Raw genomic sequence first — 19,705 nt, 5'->3', positions numbered from 1 at the left:
TTAACTTCCATTATTCGGACTGGCGGTCGTTCACCTTAGAAGCCGCAATGCCGACCTTAGGTTTAGGCGTGGGGGTGGGAGAGGTTAGGTTTTGGGTTAGGGTCTGGGGGAGGTTAGGTTTAGGCATGGGGGGAGGTTAGGTTTGGCGTGGGAAAATGGGGAATATAGAACCCGGGGAACATAGACATGATCCCTTTCTGAGTGCCGATATTTCGGAGTGGCAGAACGTCGGAGTGGCAGCACGTCGGAGTGGCAGCATGTAACCGTTGTGTATACTACTATATAGCTAGTTGACGTTAGCATACTAGATGATTGAAATATTGTTTTAGTAGCTAACGCTACAATATAATGTTGCCCTTTTCACTTCACTTAAAATGTATGTGTGTAACCACCAGTCATCCTTACTGTCAGCCTCTTTATTGAGACATTGGTCGATGACTTTACGTTAAGAATTGGGATAAAAATACTCATTTGTACCGTTGGTTAGTCACTCAGTTGGTTTCTGAAAACAAGTGTTAAGTTAAGTGTTGTGATTTTACTTTGTCAGAAATGGCAAAGGTTGAAACCCAAGATAAGGCAGTGGGTGGAATCTCTGTCAAGATCAAGAAGGAGAAAGCACCAACCCCTCAAAATGACAAAATCTCTGTCAAGAAGGAGAAAGCGCCAACTAACCCGCAGGACAAAGAAATCTACTGTGTGTTGTGTCGTGACACATATATGAAACATGTAGGTGGCTATAATTTTACAAATGTATTGAAACGAGAAGTCAGCAATGGCTAACCTTCCATTTTCAACATATGCAGTCACTACAACTGATTGATTTATTTTTCCTAATGTTGCCAAAATATCTCCTTACCTCCCTACATACAGGAAGAACATCAGCATATGCATTGTATGTTGCATCACAACCAGCTGGAAGCAGCGTTGGGCAGGTGAGTAATATATATATATATATATATATATATATGAGCATGTGGGCAATCTCTCTCTGTCTGCAATTTCTGTCCCAGAAGTAATGTCACTCAACTGGAAGTGATGTCATCAGTGACATCACTCGAGCAATTGTGCATTGTCATTGTGACATCACTGATGATGTCTTAAGCTTAATTTATACTTATTAGAAAGTGTCACTCAGCACATGGTCGCAGACTAAAAAGAACGTGTCGCTCATGGTGTTGCATTTATACTTCAGTGAACGTTCGCCTCGGTTCAACGGTCACGTGACACTCGATAAGTGCAGACAGCCAAGAGAAGAGAGGGAATGCACAGTGAAATCACGTCAGAGGCAAGATGTAACGTACTTGACTGCAGCCACATATAACGACACACAACCACACAACTCACCTCTCATCTCTCTCTGGGAAATTGGTCACAATGTTCTTTGTGATTTTCACGAAGTCATACATCAAGGACAGGCTGATAAAAATAGCGGGGACACGTTCATTCATTTCAATCGAGTGAAAACCAAAACAAGAAAGTCATGCGCGTATGCCGTCTATATATCCAATCAGACTTGCTGTGACGTAGTCAGCGACACTAGAAATTTCACTAGGTAGCAGACACTGCTCGTCGACTCAAGTCCTCATTTCTGTCGGCGACGGTTTCAAAAGTGTCGCCAAACCAAGCATAAATTGGGCTTTAGGCATTGTGACATAATCAGCGATGTCATAAGAGTAATTGGGATGTCACCAGTGATGCAAAATTTTGACATCAGCTGAGCCTAGGAATTATATAGAAAAAGCTTGTTAACGCGATATCTCAGTAACGCCTTGACGGTATTTCTTCACATTGGGCTCAAACGCTAAAGTCTGGACAGACATGAATGTCGACTCCTCACTTGTTGGTGGAGGCATATATCCGTGGTGCGGTCATTCTAGTTTTCCACTAGTAATTTTTAAAATAGTTGCTAGAACATAAAGCAAGAATTCTGGTATCCACTTACAACTGACACCAATTTGTTTTCCTTTTTTTCTGTCCTTTCATGTCCAGGGATTCATTCCATTACTGCCAGGCGTGTAAGGCATCCATAAGGACTTTAGATGAGTATGCCGAGCACATCTCCACCTCTCAGCACAAGGACAAGTTGAAGCGCCTGATATCTAAAAAGGCCATAAAGGCCATTTCTCTATTTAGCAGTCTGGGCAAGGAGATGTATAACCGAATCATGGAGAGAAACAAGATTATAAAGAAAGAGGAGTAAGACCATTTATTTATTCAAGCATACTGCAGGGATGAAAATCCACTTTTGCATTTCACTTTCCATGTAACATAACATTTAGTTGTTTTCCAACATATGACTATGAACTGGAACTGTATAGTGAACAATTTTAGAATACGAGAAATGAAAGCCCTTAACATTGTAGCTTATCTAAATGACTGTTCCTATTTCCATTTCCACCACAGGAAGAAAGCAGGGAAAAAGCAAAAAAAGAAATTTAAGCAGGTAGCTGGACAGAAACATGCAGAAACGCTACAGGGAATGACAACAGTAAAACAAGGGGGATCCAAACCAACTGGACAAAAAAATTCCAAGCAGGTGAAAGTAAGGACACCAACGCAACCAGAGCAAACCCAGCAGCATGCGAGTAGCACCGCCCTTGTTCAAAACAAGGAGAACAGAGTGGCTGGCAGGCTAACATCGCTACACCAAAAACAGTCAACAACACTGCAGAATCAAGTTCTACCCCCAGGTAGAACTTGGCATCACCCTCAATTTCAGACCCAGTCTAGTCAATCAACACACCACCTTGGGTATGATAATGTTTCTGTCATGGTCAGCATGTCTGACAGAGATGGGAGCTCCCAAACAGACAGAATTGTTAAAAGAGCAAAAAACACTCAAGGATGTGGTCCTGACTATTATTCCTCTGGTTACAGCGGGGCAAGAGATCAATACTTCACCAATGACAACCTCCCTCACAGTGGAGCCATTATCTTTGACCATACCCAGCAGAATAGTAAGGGATCTTTTCAGCCATGTCCTGGACAAGGTCCACACTGCTCCACTGCCCCTGCATCTGCCTCTACCTCAAAGTGTCTGGACAGATCCCTCGACACCGGTTCCATACAGGACGTTGATGTCAATTCGATGCTTTGGCAAATCAGAAGAGCGCTGGGGGTGAGGGAACCGTGTAGAGCCGACCGTGAAGCCCGGAGTCAGAGGCAAAGCAGTGAGGTTGGTGTCCGGGAGCTTGATTGTAGCACTGCGCATGCGCAGCAGACCAGAGCTGAAGAGGAACACCCATTAGGTGGCTCCTTCAGGAAGAACCACACGGAGGAGGCTCAGAGGCTGGTGGAAGGCTCCACTAAAACTCTAACACCTGCGCAATCCCCTCAAGTGAGCACTACATCCCCTTATACTTCCAAGGTTCCCGTTAAGGCAAAACAGAAAACAGTTCATATGGCACAAAACCAGACTCGGCAGTTGGAGGAGAGCACAGAAGTTGCGTTTGACTCAGACGGCAGGGAAAGTGAATCTCGGGAAGGGTCTACCGTGCCCAGACTCGGCACCCTGGCTTCACTCAACCGATGCATTGGCAAGGCCGTATCCTCTGAGCCCAACCTGACCGCTGCCCGCCGGATCCGAAATGTGAACGAATCACGCAAAACGGAGGGGGAGAAGGAGGCGGGGCTCAAACCAACCATCCAGAAGCTGCTCAGCTCGGAGAGGAAGGTGAACTGGAGGGAGATGGAGAAGGAGATGAACAGGAAGAAGCAGGAGAAGGTCAAAGGCTTGCCCAGGTGAGGGAGTCTCCAGTCCACCTGTATTTCACTGTATCTATTTGACCTTTTATTTGACAAACATGAATGATAAAGGAGCAGATTTTTTTTAGATGTTGCCATTCTGTGCTGTTACAGGTTTGGAATCGAGTTTGCAAACCCGTCTGACCAGGAAGGCTCAATGCAAGCAGAGGGCGAGGACTTTCCCCTGTCAGAGGGCTTCCATTGGGAGTCCACATTGCCAGACGCTCCTCCGCCGACACGTTGCCCGCTACCACCTTCACCTCACAATGCAACAGATAGTGACTCCCTCACAGAGAAACAGTCAGATTGTAGGATGCAGGTGCCTTCGGAGCAGCCTGGCACAGCACTAGGGAATGGCAGGAGCATCCCGGCCGTGGCAGCAGTCTCTGTGAAGGTGGAACCAAACTTAGAAACGGGCGACAGTGGACATTTAGGTGGAAACCAAGCTGTCAAGAACAAACACAAAGCGGTAAGAGGGAGAAATGTTAGGGGTCATAATCTTGCTGTCAGCATATCCGGCATTGTGTTTTAGCCCAATTACTACAATTGCATGGTTAGTTTAAATTACTACTCACTATTTTCCAAAGCATACAATACTATTTTTATATATATATATATATATATATATACCGTAATCAAATATATATCTTTTTACTACCTTTGTGGCAGCCTCTCATTTCCATTAATTTTCTTAAAGGTCCCAATTCGTGCAGCTGTAACCTCTTAAAAACGTGTGTCTCTGGTCCATAAAACATGATTCTGGATTAATCTGTCGAAAATATAGCAAACCCGTTTGTTGTGACGGAGTTCTCACTTCCTCATCTGGTCGCTTCCCAAGAACGGCCTGTTTCTATAATATATTCAGAACTAACAGTTCCCATTGGCCGCTGAGGGAGAGCCCGCCCCAGGCTCCCAGCGGCCAATCAGATTAGCGTCTGTGGACCAGCACGCTAGGTTGCGAGTTATCGTTAACTAAACGGTACTACGCTAAAGAGGACATCTCAAAATGCCTAGACTTACCGAATGCACCTCTGCAGTTGCTGGATCACGTACAGTTGGCGTCGCTCCAGCTAGAAGTGTTAATTTTGTGACTATAGACTAAATGGTGCAGGTAGCTTGTGTGAGAGAGACCCGCGCAGTATGCAGGAGGAAGCTAGTGACGTCCCGATTCCCCCAGATTCCCCTCTGGGCAAACGAAGCGTTTGGGGGTGTGGCTTGGAGGAGACTGCAGAGGGACGCTGGATAGGGACAAATCCAACTGTGGCAGTTATGAGCGTGTGACCACTCATTACAGGGAGGGCTGACAGCAGTATATATGCATTTACAAGTAAAAACAGCTTTTGCACGGAGGAAAATCAGTTTGCAGAGAAATTACACTGATTTGAAAAGTCTATATGTCTTGTGGTGCTGCTGGGAATCTTTGACACCCGGGACATCAAAGTCAGCTGCCAAACAAATCAAATCCAATTCTTTAAAAATATATAATAGTCTGGCTAACTACTAAGTGCAAAATTTGTTTTTCAATTTATAGCACATTTATGAAAGAATGGTTGCATGCATTGAAAAATGGTCAGTAGTAATGTGAGATATGCGTACAGTGTAGTCAATGGGCTAAAACATGCAAAAATGCCAGTCTGGTCCTAACTCTTGTGACTGTTTTGTCTTGTTTTCTCTCAGGATGGTGGCATTTCTAATATGGAGCCAAGTGCAAAAAAGAGAAAAACAAAGTCAAATCAAGGTAAATCCGATTTTTGTCATTTGGCTATCGCAAATCTCAAAATGGAAATATAGAGTGGTATTTTCCATGTATGTGTATGCTGAATTAAATGGTAAATTGCCTGCATTTATATAGTGCTTTTATCCAAAGCGCTTTTACGATCAGTAGGTACATTCACCCATTCGTACACCGATGGCGGCAGGCTACCACGCAGGGTGCTGGCACAACACCGGGAGCAATTTGGGGTTCAGTATCTTGCCCAAGGACACTTCGGCATGCAGACTGGAGGAGGCGGGAATCTAACCACAGACCTCTTCCAAAGCGATTAGGGACGACCCGCTCTACCTCCTGAGCTACAGCCGCCCCGAATGAAAGCCCTAAAATGCATAATTGCAGCATGGTTCCCCCTATATTGGAAAAAACGTGTTGCCCCATGATTTCATTTCACATTGATTTAGGGAAGATTTAGAATACTAGGAATCTCAGTGGGATTTATGACATCACGGATGATGTCACAGTAGGATTTATGACATCACTGATGATGTCAGTGGGATTTATGACATCATGGATGATGTCACAGTGGGATTTATGACATCAGTGATGATGTCACAGTGGGACAGACAGAGCCTGCGATTTATGACATCATAGATGATGTCACAGTGGGATTTATGACATCACTGATGATGTCACAGTGGGACAAGACACAGAGTCCGGGATTTATGACATCATGGATGATGTCACAGTGGGATTTATGACATCACTGATGATGTCACAGTTGGACAGACACACAGAGCCCGAGCTCCCATTTATGGTGGGGATGTGTATGTGTAATGTATTGTTTGTTTTTTGTGTACTGGAGTATCACAGACCTGTATTTCAGGTACCAGTGACTTAGGTACTTGACTTATCTACAAGTCAACTCTTCAGAATTAACCTTTCCACTCCTCCCCTGAATTAACCTTTCCACTCCTCCCCTGCTCTGCAGACCCGGACCAAATGGACCAGCTCTTGGCAGTGTCTCTAAGGGAGGAGGAGCTGAACCATTCGATGGAGGATGTGGACAACTCTCTGATCCAGGCCCGCAACACTTTGCAAGCTGCGTACACAGAGGTCCAAAGACTCCTGCTGCTCAAACAAAAGGTACCAACATTCACTAATGAAGAACCAGTTAATGACTAGAATAGAGTCATAGTAGTGGATTCATTTTTGGGTTTCCATTCACTTGTTCTTCCTGTTGTTTTAGTTTGTCACTGAGGTCAACAGTCTGAGAGCCCAGCGCATTGAGATCCTGCAGGGGATGCAAGGTAGGTTTACACTGGCATGGCAACCCTTTGAATGCTCTAAACCCTTTGAATGATCTCTAACTCTTTGAATGCTCTCTAACTCTTAGAGTGCTCTAACCCTTTGAATGCTCTCTAACTCTTAGAGTGCTCTAACCCTTTGAATGCTCTGACCCTTTGAATGCTCTAAATGGTGATTTACGTGCAGTAAATTGTTGACCTCTTCCTCTCTGTTTCTTCCAGAAGGGTACTCTGGAGCATCTAGCTGGGGAGAGAAATCCAGCACCCTGTTAGTGGGTACTGCACCTGGTGTGCCAGCAAGGCCCTCCTCCCTTTCTCCCTCCAGTCCTTATGCCACCTCCACCATACAGCAACCATTGGCCACAGCCTCAACATCTTCCATCAGCCAGCCTGGTCCAGCTTCCCTTGGCCGGCCAAGCAAGTCAATAAAGCAAGAAATCTGTCAACTACCCACAGATGAACGAGCCAGTCAGCCTGCCAAAACAGCCCCTCAGATGTCAAGCAACCAAGTTCTCCCTGTAGTTCCCCCTGTTCTGCTCCCTACGCTGCAGCTCACGTCAACCTCAGCTTCTCCGACAACTGTAGTTGCTCCTCCAAGACAACCCAGAGCGGAGAGCTACACCTCACCACAAACACTGCCTTCGTCCGAGGTGACAGGAGGGAACCTCAGTAAAGAACATGTTAAGGGAGACACGGCTCTCCGCACTTTGGTCCCAGATAGAGATCAACGTACAGCACCGGACACCGGAGGAGGGGATGAGAGCGATCACTCTGTAGAAATGATGGAGACCGACCTGGAGGTCATTGATATTCAGGAATCGGACAACGAGGAAGTTACTGAGACCACCTTAAACATTGAAAGCCACACAGAGTCTGGGAAGTCGGTTTGTGTGGAGTTCAATGCTGCTGCCACTCAGACGTTTAGGATTAAGGATGCCAAAGTTGAAAGGTGAGTTGCATCCAGATTCATCTCCTGAATTACAAGAATGCTTTATCTTTCCAAATTCAGATAATGTAACGAGTTAATGTGGCCAAATCGTGTTTCCTGGCCCCTCAGAAATATTCCAGTTCCAGCTGTTCAAGTGAAAGATGCCAGGATTTCTCCAGGTGAGTCATGTACTTCCTGCTCACATTATGTAATGCAACATACTATAGAGACGAGACCCAAAGACGGGATAGTGTTTGACAAACCTTGAACCCACCGTGAACAGACTGCAAGTTACACCAGGATGTTTGGTGCAAAGATAGTCCATCAGTGCAACTGCAAAATTATCACATCTTACGCCCGATGCAAAGCGCAAGCGTCATTGCTAGTTTCCGGCACTCAAAATCTCCCTTTTTTTCCTTTGGTTGTACATTGGTTGGTACATTAACGGATGTGTTTAGGTGACCAAGTCGTAATTAAAAGAATAAAGGGAGATTTTGAGTGCTAGAAACTAGTAATGACAACGCCTTGTGCCTTGCACTGGCCGTAAGATAGGGCTCCGTGTACAAGGAGCAGCGAGGATTTTAAATCAGATTTGTACTTAACTGTTCACCTTGCTCCTCTTCCTACACAGTAAACAATAGCCTTCTTTATATAAAATTACATTTTAGCTCTATAATCTTGCATGTTCAGGTTGTACCTAATTAAGTTGTATTGAAGAACTGAATGGATGTCTTCGCTTGGCTGTCTGTCTCTCCCGCCGTTGCAGAGTCTGGTGATGTGGCTGAGGATCAGGAGCCGTTCTTGGGGACATTTGAGAACCACACAGGTCCCGTCCACAGCATTCAGGTCCACGACGGCCTGCTGTACACGTGTTCTGGGGATAACACAGCACGAGCCTACAGTCTAGTGGTATGCTGCCCCTACCTTACCTACCTTGCAGTGGCTAATGCTAATATTCACTAGCAAATACAGTATGTATTGCATTGGTTTCATGCATTGGGTAGAAAAAGCTGCAAAATGTATACTTTCGGCCACCATTACAGTTGAAAATGATATGGTGTGACTGTGACATGGTTGATTCATGTATCCATCTGCTGCTATCTCTGCTCTTTTGAGTATTTTTGTTTACATCAGAATGAATGCGGAGTGAACGCAGAGTCCGTACTACATGAAATACATACTGTTCTGTGAAATAATAATAGTAATATACCAGTAATCTTGTTTTGTGTCTGTATATCCAGAGCAGTGAATGCCTGGCGGTGTTTGAGGGTCACACAAACAAAATCAACTGTCTGCTGGTGTCATCTCCGCCAAACATGCTGGCACGCCTCTACACCGGATCCAGTGACGAGACCATCCGCTGTTACAGCATAAAGGTACCAAACTTCTATAGAAGCCACACACCATGTACAAATATCTTTTGTTGTTTCATTTATGACCCTAATTTAACCAGGCAAGTTGACTATGAATATATTTGTATTGTCAGCAATCTTCCCGGAGGAGTAGTTGCACTGCTAGAGGGTTAGAGGCAATGTACACCAGATGCGTTACAGCTGCGTTGCGGACCCGGCAAAACTGTCGGATCGACTCTCGCCCATGTTAATTGATGGCCGATATACATGCGGTACGGAAAACTTACGCACCCGTTCTATTTTTGACGGATCCCGCATACGTCTGACAGATTACATGAGTGTGTGTCTGTTCGCAGCCGTACCACATCTGTTCCGGAGGCGATGTACCTTAGCCCTTACTCGCATTGGATTTTATTTTGTATTTGTTTCACTTTATCCAGGGGAGAGCTAAATAATGCAGTTGTTCCACTCCACAGACCTTACTTCACATTCATACAACACATACACACATTCACTCCCCGAGTTGCAGCTTTGGACTATTTTGGAGTTCATCTCTGCCCAAGGTCACTTTTCATAGCAGTTGTTGAGGGAGAAGAGAGTGTTACTCACCACACTTCCAGTCAAATAAATCCCCCCTCCCTAACCTTGAGTACAGCCTCCTATCTTGTATCCTTCATCTGTTCCTGTTGTTTTACAGTCATGTGAATTTTTTTTGCTCTATCTTTCCCTCCCTTTCTTCTAGTCGAAGAAGTTTCTGGACCAGGTCTCTCTAGCTGACCGTGTGTTGTGTTTGACCATAGCCTGGAGCATCCTGTATGTTGGCCTCACCAATGGATCAGTTGTGAGCCTTGCGTTCAGGGTAAGTGAGTGAGAATATCTCCGACTCCTGCTCACCTGACAGGCATAGAGTCACTTTGGCATTGGCCATACTCCGGTTAAAGGGCATTTAACTTCCCTCCGTCTTGCCTGGACCAAGAGCTCTCTGTTCCTCAGCACGAGACCCTAAAACTCAAGGACTTCTATTCATCATACTTTATCAGTCTCACATATATTTATGAGTAGCTGCAGATCAATGCTAGGCTCTCTGAATGTTGTTCATGAAGCCTGTATCTGTAACAGCATAATTAAAAAAAACACACAAAAAAAACACAGAACTTCCTGGTCCAGGAAATTCTGCGATTGAAGGTAGAGAGAGCAATAATGATAGTAATAGTGACACCCTGGCAAAATCGCTCCAAATTACATCATTATGACATCATTTGGACCAGTGTGAATGAACGGGGAGCTCTCGTTCCAGACAAGATGGAGGGAAGTTAAACATTGCTCATTTGCATACCATCCACAAAGCTAGTTGAAAATCAGCAAAGTGGTCCTTTAAGGTCTTGACCTGGTCTTGACATGCACCTTTGATAAATCTGTAATTGAGTATCTCTATTGTCATGAATAAACCCATTAAAAGATTTCCTGACTGTTCACAAAACGAATGTCTGTTAGGAAAAAATATGGAAAAGGTTTGGCTTCCAGCCTATCTTCTTTGACTGAGCAATAGTAGCTTACTTGCTGATCCCAACAGTAATAGTAAGTGCTACTTACTATGTTTTTTGTTTTCAATATGTACCCATACTGCTGTGCAAATATTTGTCTTAGTTAGGAATCTTAATTGGGTTTCTCATATTCGGAGTACAAGTTTGCCTGGGTTATTCTTACAGATTATGGCATTTACTGTATGTACGACCCAAAACCGGTACTAACCGGGTTAATAACAGAAACCCCCATAATTCAGAAGGATCATTCCTTCCCCCCTCTCATATTTTCTCCAACCTTTCCCTCCCCCGCCTCGCGGTAGACCCTGAAGCAGCTGGATGTGTTCGACTGCCACGGCCCACGAGGGGTGAGCTGCTTGGGAACGTCCCAGGAGGGCGCCCGCCGGGTGCTGCTGGTCGGCTCCTACGACAGCACCATCAGCGTGCGCGACGCCAAGAGTGGCCTGCTGCTGCGCTCGCTGGAAGGTCACACCAAGACTGTCCTGTGTATGAAGGTGAGGAGGATAAACACTGCTTCCACATGTCACACTTTCTCCTAACTCTTACCAACATTTTGAGCTGCGGCCAGCAGCTCTATAGGTCGCTCTGTTGATCGGTCGGCCCACAAAAATGTCCCCACCCTTGGGCGGCCACAGTTTTTCGCCCTAGGAGGCTGAAATTGGGCATGGAGGTCAAGAGTGCGCAAATTCAACAAATTAATGATTGGATGTGCCAGAATTTTCTCCAACTTAATAAAGACAAAACAGAGATAATTGTCTTCGGCAAAAAAGAAGATAGGCTCAAAGTTACTGCTCACCTCGAATCCCTATCTCTGAAGCCAAAGGACCAGGTAAAAAATCTTGGCATTATTATTGACTCTGATCTAAATTTCAACTCCCACATCAAGCTTATAAGAAAATCTGCCTTCTATCATCTAAAAAATATAGCAAGGATTAGAGGCTATATGTCCAAACAAGATCTTGAAAAACTAATTCATGCTTTAATTTCTAGCAGGCTAGACTACTGCAACAGTCTTTTCAATGGTCTTCCCAAAAAAGCTGTTAAACAACTTCAGCTCATTCAGAATGCGGCTGCTAGAGTTCTAACAAGAACCAAGAAAGCTGAACACATTACACCAGTTCTCAAATCCCTGCATTGGCTGCCAGTAAATCTTAGAATAGACTTTAAAATTCTGCTAATAGTTTACAAATCTCTCAACGGGTCAGGCCCACACTACATCTCTGAAATGCTTCTACACTATGAACCATCCAGATCCCTGAGATCTTCAGGCACTGGTCTACTAATTGTCCCAAGGACCAAATCTAAACATGGTGAAGCCGCGTTCTCCCACTATGCCTCTCATAACTGGAACAAACTCCCTGAACACATTAGATCTGCCCCTACTCTGCCTATTTTTAAATCCAAGCTAAAGACCTTTATGTTTACTCTTGCTTTTAACTGCTACTAAACTACTGCCTCTCTCGGCCTGTAATTTTAAAAAGATTTTTCCTGTACATTTCCAACAAATGGACTGTACATGTAATAATAATACTGAAGAGTGCCTTGTAACTTATTTAAAACAGAAATAATGTTTCATGTTTGTTAATTTGAGTATATATTTTAACTAAAACTGTCGGCTGTGTTTTTTATGTGTTTTTTTTATATGTGCATTGCTTTGCTGCTTGTTTTTTCGATTATTTTTTTTTGTAAAGCACCTTGAATTGCCTTTGTGTATGAAAGGTGCTATATAAATAAAATTTGACTTTGACTTTGACTTGAAGAGTGTGAGTGTGTATGAGTGTGTGTATTTGAATTCATGCCAATTGTCTAAAAGTGGGGGGTGGGGGTAGGGGGACAGCAGAGTAGGGGGGGTCCTGCATCCTGCATTTCGGAAATTGGCAGTGGGGATGTGTGTGAGAACGTGTGAATGCATGTGCGTATGACGTACGTGGTTGCAGCCAACCTGTGATTACAGTATGACAATGTTGAAGCACTGTTGCCCCACCATTTGTTTGCCTACGCTTCCCCCACTTCTTTCAGTCACATCTGAACCTGCTTTGTATTGACAGGTGGTGAACGACCTGGTTTTCTTTCAGTCCCATCTGAACCTGCTTTATATTGTCAGGTGGTGAATGACCTGGTCTTTCAGTCCCATCTGAACCTGCTTTGTATTGACAGGTAGTGAACGACCTGGTCTTTCAGTCCCATCTGAACCTGCTTTGTATTGTCAGGTGGTGAACGACCTGGTCTTCTTTCAGTCACATCTGAACCTGCTTTGTATTGTCAGGTGGTGAATGACCTGGTCTTTCAGTCACATCTGAACCTGCTTTGTGTTGTCAGGTGGTGAACGACCTGGTCTTTCAGTCACATCTGAACCTGCTTTGTATTGTCAGGTGGTGAACGACCTGGTCTTCTTTCAGTCACATCTGAACGTGCTTTGTATTGTCAGGTAGTGAACGACCTGGTCTTTCAGTCACATCTGAACTTGCTTTGTATTGTCAGGTGGTGAACGACCTGGTCTTTCAGTCACATCTGAACCTGCTTTGTGTTGTCAGGTGGTGAACGACCTGGTTTTCTTTCAGTCACATCTGAACCTGCTTTGTGTTGTCAGGTGGTGAACGACCTGATCTTCTTTCAGTCATATCTGAACCTGCTTTGTATTGTCAGGTGGTGAACGACCTGGTTTTCTTTCAGTCACATCTGAACCTGCTTTATATTGTCAGGTGGTGAACGACCTGGTCTTCTTTCAGTCACATCTGAACCTGCTTTGTATTGTCAGGTGGTGAATGACCTGGTCTTTCAGTCACATCTGAACCTGCTTTGTATTGTCAGGTGGTGAACGACCTGGTCTTTCAGTCACATCTGAACCTGCTTTGTATTGTCAGGTGGTGAACGACCTGGTCTTTCAGTCACATCTGAACCTGCTTTGTATTGTCAGGTGGTGAACGACCTGGTCTTTCAGTCACATCTGAACCTGCTTTGTATTGTCAGGTGGTGAACGACCTGGTCTTTCAGTCACATCTGAACCTGCTTTGTATTGTCAGGTGGTGAACGACCTGGTCTTCTTTCAGTCACATCTGAACGTGCTTTGTATTGTCAGGTAGTGAACGACCTGGTCTTTCAGTCACATCTGAACTTGCTTTGTATTGTCAGGTGGTGAACGACCTGGTCTTTCAGTCACATCTGAACCGGCTTTGTGTTGTCAGGTGGTGAACGACCTGGTTTTCTTTGTCACATCTGAACCTGCTTTGTGTTGTCAGGTGGTGAACGACCTGATCTTCTTTCAGTCATATCTGAACCTGCTTTGTATTGTCAGGTGGTGAACGACCTGGTTTTCTTTCAGTCACATCTGAACCTGCTTTATATTGTCAGGTGGTGAACGACCTGGTCTTCTTTCAGTCACATCTGAACCTGCTTTGTGTTGTCAGGTGGTGAACGACCTGGTTTTCTTTCAGTCACATCTGAACCTGCTTTGTGTTGTCAGGTGGTGAACGACCTGGTCTTCTTTCAGTCATATCTGAACCTGCTTTGTATTGTCAGGTGGTGAACGACCTGGTTTTCTTTCAGTCACATCTGAACCTGCTTTGTGTTGTCAGGTGGTGAACGACCTGGTCTTTCAGTCATATCTGAACCTGCTTTGTATTGTCAGGTGGTGAATGACCTGGTCTTTCAGTCACATCTGAACCTACTTTGTATTGTCAGGTGGTGAATGACCTGGTCTTTCAGTCATATCTGAACCTGCTTTGTATTGTCAGGTGGTGAATGACCTGGTCTTTCAGTCATATCTGAACCTGCTTTGTATTGTCAGGTGGTGAACGACCTGGTCTTTCAGTCACATCTGAACCTACTTTGTATTGTCAGGTGGTGAACGACCTGGTCTTTCAGTCACATCTGAACCTGCTTTGTATTGTCAGGTGGTGAATGACCTGGTCTTTCAGTCACATCTGAACCTGCTTTGTATTGTCAGGTGGTGAACGACCTGGTCTTTCAGTCATATCTGAACCTGCTTTGTATTGTCAGGTGGTGAATGACCTGGTCTTCTTTCAGTCATATCTGAACCTGCTTTGTATTGTCAGGTGGTGAACGACCTGGTCTTTCAGTCACATCTGAACCTGCTTTGTGTTGTCAGGTGGTGAATGACCTGGTCTTTCAGTCACATCTGAACCTGCTTTGTGTTGTCAGGTGGTGAATGACCTGGTCTTTCAGTCACATCTGAACCTGCTTTGTATTGTCAGGTGGTGAATGACCTGGTCTTTCAGTCATATCTGAACCTGCTTTGTATTGTCAGGTGGTGAATGACCTGGTCTTCTTTCAGTCACATCTGAACCTGCTTTGTATTGTCAGGTGGTGAATGACCTGGTCTTTCAGTCATATCTGAACCTGCTTTGTATTGTCAGGTGGTGAACGACCTGGTCTTTCAGTCATATCTGAACCTGCTTTGTATTGTCAGGTGGTGAACGACCTGATCTTCTTTCAGTCACATCTGAACCTGCTTTGTGTTGTCAGGTGGTGAACGACCTGATCTTCTTTCAGTCACATCTGAACCTGCTTTGTATTGTCAGGTGGTGAATGACCTGGTCTTCAGCGGCTCCAGTGACACATCTGTTCATGCCCATAACATCCATGTAAGTTCACACTATACTATAAGTTTCCCTTGTGTCAAAGGAAGGTATCCCTGTGAGTATACAGTAAATGCAAGACACAGACCATCTACTTATTAGTAATGATACCAGTCTCTCTTCATGCCTGTTGGCTTTTACAAAAATAGTTTGAACCATTTTACAGCATGTTGGCAGTTGAGCAAAATATTTTTAATGACCAACATGACAGACTAACAAAATAAATGTTTGGAATAGTTTGACTGATAATCTGAAGATGAGTTATTTAAATGTTACTCGAGGAGGAGACAACCGTGTCCTTTTCCTGTTTTTCTTTCTTTTTGGCTTGTTTCTGTCTGTTCATACTTGTGCTGTCAGCATTATTCTCCTCTTCCATATCAATTGACAGACAGGCGAGTTGGTTCGCATCTATAAGGGTCACGGTCACGCCGTCACATCCATAGCCATCTTGGGGAAAGTGATGGTGACAGCCTGTCTGGACAAGCTGGTGCGCGTCTACGAGTTACAGGTATGTATGACTCAATTGTGCCCTGAAACGTTGTCCCAAAATGACACTACCTCAATTTGGAAAAAGTGATGCCACTTGTGACAGAACGACTGCTGAGATGGAAGTAAAAACCCATCATGGAGAAATTATATTTTAAGAACCTGTCCTACAAATTCAGTTACATTAAATTACAATATGTTATTTAGCAGATGGTGACGCCTTTGTCCAAAGAGACTTACAATAAGTAAAATTCTTGTAGCAGGTAGCAGATATGGAATTGAAAGCTGCAATACCCTGTGTGATGTTTTGGAACTAAACCCTTCATGTCTTCTTATGCATCTGGTGAACGATCTGTTTTCCTCCTTGTCTTTATTCCTTTACAGTCACATGACCGCCTGCAGGTGTACGGGGGTCATAGTGACATGGTGATGTGCATGGCCATCCACAAGAGCGTGGTACGTCTGCTTAAACTGCTCTACCTCTGTGTGAATATAAATATTCATGAAGGAGGTTCATTTTAGAAATTTTTAATTTTCATACTACCTTTTAAGAGTTTTGCTTCATTCAGCTGTATCTGTCATTGTCTCTGCCACCTAGATCTACACAGGCTGCTTAGATGGGAGTGTCCAGGCAGTAAAGCTGAATTTGATGAAAAACTACCGCTGCTGGGTAAGGAGGTGCACAGGGAATCTTAAAGCCAGATTTGAATGAAAGTGGTATTGACAGATCCCCATACTAATGTAATTCTAAACCAAAGTGAAATATCACTTTAAGTTTATTTATTGAAGAAGTCCCAATTAAAATTATTTTTTCTTCAGAAGAAATATGATGACGAGATTCACTCTTAGCATTTCCGGATGCCTCATCATGTGTCTTTGTGAAATGTGCCCTCTGTCCAGTGGCAGCCTTGCACTCTGATCTTCGGCATGGCGGAGCACCTGATGCAGCACCTAGTGAGAGACCACAGCAACCCCAGTCTGCAGACCACCAAATGTCGTTGGAGACGCTGCAATGCTTTCTTTCCCTCACAAGCCTCCATTAAACAGGTAATGGACTGAAGCCTTTTTGGCCAGCGCAAGTGGGCCCTATATCTGGCTTTGTCCAGTCCAATTTGCGTGCCGATGCTCGTGAACGCTTTATTGTGCTGGCCATATGCTAGGTTCCGACCTAGCCTTGTTTTTTTATTATTATGATTCTTACCAAAATGATGATTACCAATCATATATTATTGTCCCATTGATAGTTTTATATTACCGAAACGGAGGATCTTGCATTTACACCAAGCATGTTTGAAGCAGTATATTTACAGTATGTTTACTCCTGTAGTTCGGTATATTTTGACAGCTTGACAACATGCCATTCACACTGCAGTACGGTTGGATAGGATTGAGAGTGTAATCCAAACTAACTACAGGAAACCAGTGTGTGGTTTAGTTTTATAGGGATAAGGAGACAAATGTTGACATCAGATAGCCAGCAGTTACTCATGCATGGGAAGCCTAGCGTTAGCCTGGGTAAACCCAGCCTTCAATGTGACGTCACAGCACATAGAGGTCACGTGGAGGCTGGGTTTACCCAGGCTAGCCTAGCCTAACCAAGTGAACTGAGGTTTATGATGCTCATAAATAGTTATTTCTTCATGTGTTCTGAACTGGTATGGACACTGGTATGAGTGCAGACAAGTGCAAAGAAAATTGTAAAAAGTTTGCACACTGCAAAGGGCTCCAGTTAGTTTTTATTGCAACACCGTGTGGTAACGTTTCGGGCAGCACCCTGCCCTTCTTCAGACAAGTGAGTGCAGACCACTCCATCATGCTTAGCTAAAACGACACTGGAAACTGCACTGGAATCAGTTTTGTTTTGACTCCCCCTACTGTCAAGTTCTAACCTGGCAGGATGACAGCTTACCAAATCTCTGTCTGTGCGGCACGTGAGTCAGGCCACTTTTGTTTACTGCCCTGGTTCACTTGTAATTGGACTTTGTGAAGCTACATGAACCAAATGCAAAAATGTACCAAGGTTAACTTTTCCACAGTATTTTGGAACAAAGAAAACAAACTGTAGGTCAGATCGCATCCTTACAGTGTGTGGGAGCATTTACTACATACGCAGGATTAGATCTAACTGTCACTTGTGCTCCTTGTGCTATTAAATCAGGGTGAGCGCCTATGCAGAAACCTAGCTTGAACGTTACAGCAAAACAGGGCTGAGAGCGGGGTCAAAAGTGGACACCCTCCATCCCATGTGTTGTGATGAATCGGGGCTTGAATTAATCAGTAGCTCCAGAAGTAAAAGAGGATAATGACGGTGGTGTATCTCTGCTTCCTGCAGGAGCTGCCTGAACACATGCAGAGGCACGTAAAGGAAGACAGCAAGCTGGACGCTTGACAGAAGTGCTGAGGCCATGTGGCGGATGAGGCTGGAGATCCTCCCGTTACCACACACCAGCATTTTTCTTTTAAGTTTCATGTTTTTGTTCCCAAATTCCGGATTTTAGATTTTGTGGATGTGCACACGCCACACGCCATTCATTTATATTGGGAGATTCTTGTTTTCCTTAATTTCTGTAGCTTTTTTGTGTTCCTGAAAACATCTTTTGATCTTGTGGCAGAAAATACACATGGATGGACCTTGGTTTGACGGTCTGAACTGTGCCAGTGGCAAGAGACATTCGTTATCGATTGCTGAAGCTGTTGTATGAAGGGACCGATGTGGGCGGTGTTTACTACTGCTCAGTACCAGACTTCAAGAAGCCACACACCCAGTACTCTTTGCTGTTATAATCCACTGCATCATCTAAACTGCAGTTTATAGGTTGATCAGCTACTTTCTTTCTGTATGATCAGGTATTTGGCTTTGCAATCATTTATTTGTTTTAAGTCTATGTTGGCTCTGTTGGTCCACAAGTTGCTAATTGAGTGTGGCTTTTGTCAGATAATGTGAATAGTTTTTGTTTGTTTCCCCCCCCAAAAAAGCAGCTTGTGTAGAGGTAGCCTGGTAAAACCAAACTGATCATGTGAACTCACATTCTGTTTCGTTCTGTGGATCAGTATGGCTCCAGCCCGCCCTCATCCATTTCAGTGGGTGGGAGTACTTGCCTTGACAAACTCCTTCAGCCAATCAGCGTCGCCAAATCCAATCCAAATCCACTCGGAAAGAACGTCAAAAAACATTTTCCGCCGAGACACTACGCTGGTGGATAATCTTGTTCTTGTTAATTGTTATTGAGTCTATTTCTCCAATAACTGCACTTACGAATGTTTACTAACGTGAATGTTACCACTCATTGCTTCGGGAGCCGCCATACTGTTTTGCCAGCGGCATTTTCTCATTTGCCGGTTATGTTGTTAACTACCAGGCAGGTCCCTGATTGGCCTGTGTACTTTTTAATTTCTGGAAATGGCTGGGGGCGGGCTGGAGGCCAGACTGATCGGCAGAACTAAACGTATTGTGAGTTCATGTGAGGAGTATGGTTTTACCAGGCTAGTGTAGAGGGGGGTTTTCAAAGTCTGAGACCGTGGGCCTCCCCTCAGACAAAGCTTGGACATGTATTGGTTGATCCCATATACACTCAAGACAAGATAGCCTGATATTGCTGTTTGACATACTTCAGACAACACCAATTGCATACAAAAGGTCTGTCTGAAGGCATTTATTTGTTTCTGACTGGGAAAAACAATATAATTCCGCCAAACTACTGTCTGTACTATCTCTTTAACCAAATCACACACATTTAGGGTATTCTATGTGATCTCCTTTTGATAACTTAATGTAATGCACTTCCATTCACTGAGCCTTCCCTGAAACCTTTTGAAGCCCCACAGAGGAGGCCCGCCTCCCACTTTGAAAAGCCCTGCTCTCCAGTGTGGATGATGGTACCTGCACTGTCATTTTCCAGACACCACAAACTATTCAATTCACTCTCATGAACACCTATTTGTGTACAGCAATAAAAGACAATATAACTGACTTGATTAATCTCCATTGTATTTAACATAAATACATCCTTAATGTACATCAAGTATTCCCCCTTA

The 19,705-nt window shown here is 44.2% G+C and overlaps 1 protein-coding gene and 1 long non-coding RNA gene across 2 annotated transcripts; both read left to right on the top strand.

Moving 5' to 3' along the window:
- The first annotated feature begins 569 nt into the window (after window positions 1–569).
- On the top strand, window positions 570–2,102 carry LOC310782532. Its single transcript, XR_014553031.1, has 3 exons — window positions 570–726; window positions 871–932; window positions 1,990–2,102. It is a non-coding gene; the product is annotated as an uncharacterized lncRNA (long non-coding RNA).
- Window positions 2,103–2,547: 445 nt separating this feature from the next.
- On the top strand, window positions 2,548–19,631 carry LOC310781965 (zinc finger protein 106-like). The gene is made up of 17 exons (XM_083642616.1): window positions 2,548–3,741; window positions 3,859–4,213; window positions 5,422–5,482; window positions 6,447–6,601; window positions 6,705–6,765; window positions 6,985–7,711; window positions 7,820–7,869; window positions 8,457–8,599; window positions 8,932–9,066; window positions 9,785–9,901; window positions 10,889–11,080; window positions 15,128–15,190; window positions 15,573–15,692; window positions 16,055–16,126; window positions 16,269–16,340; window positions 16,571–16,717; window positions 18,003–19,631. Exons 1-17 carry the CDS (start codon window positions 2,771–2,773, stop codon window positions 18,057–18,059), a joined length of 3,498 nt encoding a protein of 1,165 aa, XP_083498742.1. The 5' UTR covers window positions 2,548–2,770; the 3' UTR covers window positions 18,060–19,631.
- Window positions 19,632–19,705: the final 74 nt, after the last annotated feature.

This window comes from Poromitra crassiceps (genome assembly GCF_964638095.1).
Source record: "Poromitra crassiceps genome assembly, chromosome: 9".
Lineage (NCBI taxonomy): Eukaryota > Metazoa > Chordata > Actinopteri > Beryciformes > Melamphaidae > Poromitra > Poromitra crassiceps.
This window is presented reverse-complemented; position numbering and strand designations above follow the sequence as displayed.

Coding starts and splice junctions, on each gene's coding strand:
- LOC310781965 (XM_083642616.1), top strand. CDS start 2,771: ATGGTCAGCATGTCTGACAGAGATGGGAGCTCCCAAACAGACAGAATT. Junction 15,693..16,054: donor TGCGCGTCTACGAGTTACAG/GTATGTATGACT, acceptor ATTCCTTTACAG/TCACATGACCGCCTGCAGGT. Junction 16,127..16,268: donor TGGCCATCCACAAGAGCGTG/GTACGTCTGCTT, acceptor TCTGCCACCTAG/ATCTACACAGGCTGCTTAGA.